This window comes from Castor canadensis, chromosome 1, assembly GCF_047511655.1.
Source record: "Castor canadensis chromosome 1, mCasCan1.hap1v2, whole genome shotgun sequence".
NCBI classification, from domain to species: domain Eukaryota; kingdom Metazoa; phylum Chordata; class Mammalia; order Rodentia; family Castoridae; genus Castor; species Castor canadensis.
The window spans coordinates 184,432,237-184,436,428 of record NC_133386.1 but is presented as its reverse complement, the minus strand read 5'-3'; the positions used below and the strand labels follow the sequence as shown (position 1 = coordinate 184,436,428).

At 34.6% G+C, this 4,192-nt stretch overlaps 1 protein-coding gene across 1 annotated transcript; it reads left to right on the top strand.

The window, feature by feature from the left end:
- Positions 1-681: 681 nt before the first annotated feature.
- Positions 682-1,626, top strand: LOC109702509 (olfactory receptor 4A16-like). The gene has a single exon (XM_020187827.2). The coding sequence runs from the start codon at positions 682-684 to the stop codon at positions 1,624-1,626; it is 945 nt and encodes a 314-aa protein (XP_020043416.2).
- The last annotated feature ends 2,566 nt before the right edge of the window (positions 1,627-4,192 follow it).

Below are 4,192 nucleotides of genomic sequence, written 5' to 3'. Positions count from 1 at the left end.
AAGTCATTGTTGGTGGATAGAAATGTGCTAAGTGGTATTGGTGTTATTTAACTCAATTTGATGTCCAGTCTTTTGAAATTTAATGAGAGACCCATGGACACTGAATGTCCTTTGAGTTGTGCAGGATAGAACTGTAACAGTGTAGTATCATAGCATTAAGCTGGATGTTCCAGGTCAGGTGCAATCTTACATACCATATTATACAGTTACTCTCCAAAAATACACTAACATGAAGAATTGACTTTATGTTAGTTGACATATTAGGGCTTATTAGCAAACTACATGATAGATTTCATAAAAGGAGAAATCTTTTTTCATGTGTGTTTGCTGACATCCATAGCAGAAACAGCATAACTTATGTAAGTAGTCTTAAATGTATGAATGGCTGAGGTATTTTTGTCTATTCTTCCCTATAGAGATTCACTAAGTCCTTGAGCTAGAACCTTGTACCTGACCTAGTCACAAAACCAAAAGAAAATAGAATTATGCACATGAAGTTCTACTTGACTCTTTAGAAGAGGAACTCATTGCATGCTAACTAAATGTTTACTGTGGGTTAACAATGAGAAGATAAAATAGTAGCATGTACCATGACATAAGAGATCATAGTCCTGTTCAAATTTCCTGGAAGCTCCTGTTCTCCTGAGAGCTTATCTCTGAAGCAAGCCTTATAGAAGAGTAATGGGACAGAGTAACAATGTAACAGAATTTGTCCTCCTTGGCCTCACTCAGGATCCTAGCAGGCAAAAAGCATTATTTGTTGTGTTTTTACTCATCTACATTGTGACAATGGTGGATAACCTGCTCATTATGGTGACTGTCATTGCCAGCCCATTGTGGGGTTCCCCAATGTATTTCTTCCTTGCTTATCTGTCAATCATGGATGCTGCTTACTCCACTGTCATCTCACCCAAGTTGATTATAGACTTGCTATATAATAAAAAGAATATTTCCTTTCTAAGATGCATGGGCCAGCTCTTTATGGAGCACTTATTTGGTGGAGCTGAGGTGTTCCTTCTGGTGGTGATGGCCTATGATCGATATGTTGCCATCTGTAAGCCAATGCACTATTTGACCATCATGAATAGACAAGTTTGCATCCTCCTGTTGGTGGTAGCCTGGGTTGGAGGTTTTATACACTCTGTGGTTCAGATTATCTTTGTGTACAATCTCCCTTACTGTGGTCCCAATATCATTGACCACTTCATCTGTGACATGTACCCACTATTGGAACTTGCCTGCACTGACACCTACTTCATAGGCCTCACTGTGGTTGCCAATGGTGGAGCAATCTGTATGGTGGTCTTTATCCTTCTCCTAATCTCCTATGGAATCATCCTAAACTCTCTTAAAACTCACAGTAAGGAAGGGAGGCACAAAGCCCTGTCAACCTGCAGCTCACACATCACTGTTGTTGTCCTCTTTTTTGTTCCCTGTATTTTTATGTATATTAGACCTGTTTCCAACTTTCCTATTGATAAATCCATCACTGTTTTTTATACAATTATTACTCCTATGTTAAATCCTTTAATATACACCTTGAGAAATTCAGAAATAAAAACTTGTATGGAAAAACTCTGGTGTAAAATGTTAAATACAGATAGGATACAAATTTCTCCTTGCTAGAAAGGACACGAAATCTAAAACAACAAACAAGCAGTAATTCCAACAAAAGATGAGGTAGTCCATTCACTAAATTCTGTAAAGAAGCTTTTCTTTGCTCAAACCCAGCAAGAAAGCATAATAAATTATTCTTTGAGATTAGAACCAGATGAATAGTGAATTTGTGGAAGTTGAACTGAAGTCATTGGGTTTTTTTCCTATTACAAGAAAGTTCACCTGGTAACTTTATTCTTCTCATTTAAGATTATGATGGAACTTTGAAGAAAGTGACTTATGTTCTTATAAATATTTAAAGTAAGGTAAATTAGGAAATTTATGACCACTTACATTCTTGAAAGAAGAGTTTATCTAATAGTAAGACAGATTTCTAGGACTAAAAGAGATTTTTAAGTGGAATTATTCATTATTGTTCCAATGCCACATATTGATATACCTGCCTTATGCACACTGTCTTAGACGTTCTCAGCTCAATGTCTATTCATTTCCAGTTCAGTCTACTTGGGAGGCACATGATATTGTGTGCAACTAATAACACTGTGTGTGAGCAGTTTTGTTAGATGGCATGTAACTGTTGATTCAACCATTGTACTTCTTTATGAATGGATCAATACTTACTTTTAGAAAATTGTATCAAGCCAAGCTGTAAAGAATTTTATCTTCTTCCTCACTAGTTCATATGTGCCATTTTTCCCTTTTCAAAGAATAAATATTTCTTATTTTGTCTTCATTATGCTAAAAATCAGTAATGTCTTATTTTGCATAAGAATCAGTTTCACTGAAAGTTGTATTTAACTTCAACACTTTACTTACAAACTATAAAAATGTTGTTTGATATAATTAATTTTTTTTAATTTGATGTAAAAGATATGTTTTTGTTAGTCTGCAGCCAACATGGAACATTTCAAACTAATAAAAGATTGCATTCATTTTACTACAGAAACATTATCTATGCTTTGTAGGAGATTTATTTGTTTCTTTAATTTTTTTGTATCATTGATTCTTACACTTCTTAAGCAAGTGCTCTGCCACTTGAACCATACTATCAACACTTTTTGCTCCAGTTATTTTTCAGATAACATCTCCTGCTTTTGCCCAGGCTGTTCTCAGGCCACTATCCTTCTGCTTCTGCCTCCCATGAACCTGGGACTGTAGACATGGATCACCATTATGTTCTTTGTGATGGAATGTTTCTAAGTTTCTTTACCATAGTTGGCCACCAACTCTGATCTTCCAAACTCCACCACTCAATTCCCTGGAATTGAAGTCATAAGCCACTATGTCCATCCTCTGTTTCATTTTTTAAAATAAATTGTATTGTGTATGTTTAAGGTATACAGTGCCATAGTATACTATTCATAGAGAATATAAAAATGATGCCAAAGTGAACAAATTCGCATAGCCATCATACTGCATAGTTATGTAATTACATGTTGCAAGAGCAGCTAAAAGCTACTCATTTATCCTCAGTCCCCAATACAAGGCAATTTTATTACCTAGAGTCTTTATATTGTCCATTAGTCAAGTATACAAAGTAACAGATGCAGATATGTAAAATGAACAAGTTTAGAGATCTAATGTACAATAAACTTACTTTTCTAACTGAAAATCTATCTTTGAACTTTTATTGTTATGTTATAATTTTTAGGCTTTTCCAATAACAGACACAGTTTATTTCTACATTTTGTAGCCTTTTCTTAGAATACTATTGAAATTACTTGTGTGTCCCTCTTTGTTGACATTCCTGATACTTATCCCAATGCTCAACTTTTAGTAAATGACACTTGAAAATGCTTTGACCATACATGTATGTATCATAAAATATAACATTTGATAATATTACTGAACTTTACTTAATTGTTACATAGTATTTAGTTTATGAAATTTTTCTGCATAATATTAACTTTCTAACCTTTGTTCCTGATGCTACATGTCACTTTAGTCCTATTATTTTTCTGCTTTGTTCTAGGAGCTGCCAGCTGGATGTACGTGTCTGCTTCTAGGCATCATTTGAGACTGAGCTACCCTGGGAACCTTAAAACACCATTTTTACTTATAAAAAAAAAACTTAAAACTTAAAAAAACTTAAAACTTAAAAAAAAACTGTGTTTTTTCACAATTTAAACTGCAGGGTGTATTTTCTGAGTCTCTTTGCTTTTTCTTAATTTCACATGCATCCCACCCCTCGACAGCTGCACACTTTGTGCTCCTTAACCTTACCCAAGAAGTACTCATTCTCTCCCTCTTTGACTGTCCAATTTATCTATTTTATAAGGTTATTTTTGTTTGCTTCTGAAATGTCTCTGCCTTCCCACCATGGCTCTCCACAAGGGATAGCTTCTCCCCAGACAAGGCTTAGTATACAATGCTGATAAAAAATTCCCAAAACTGGCACATATAAATATTCTATGGTATATTTGAATTAGAAAAGTGAATCCAGAAATTTTTGAAAAGAACCAACAGAATCTATATCATTAACATACAAAAATTTATTGTAAAATGCAGAAGCTAGGCATGATGGCTACGGCTTCTAATCCTAGCTATTTTGGAGGTAGATATCAGAGAGATTGTA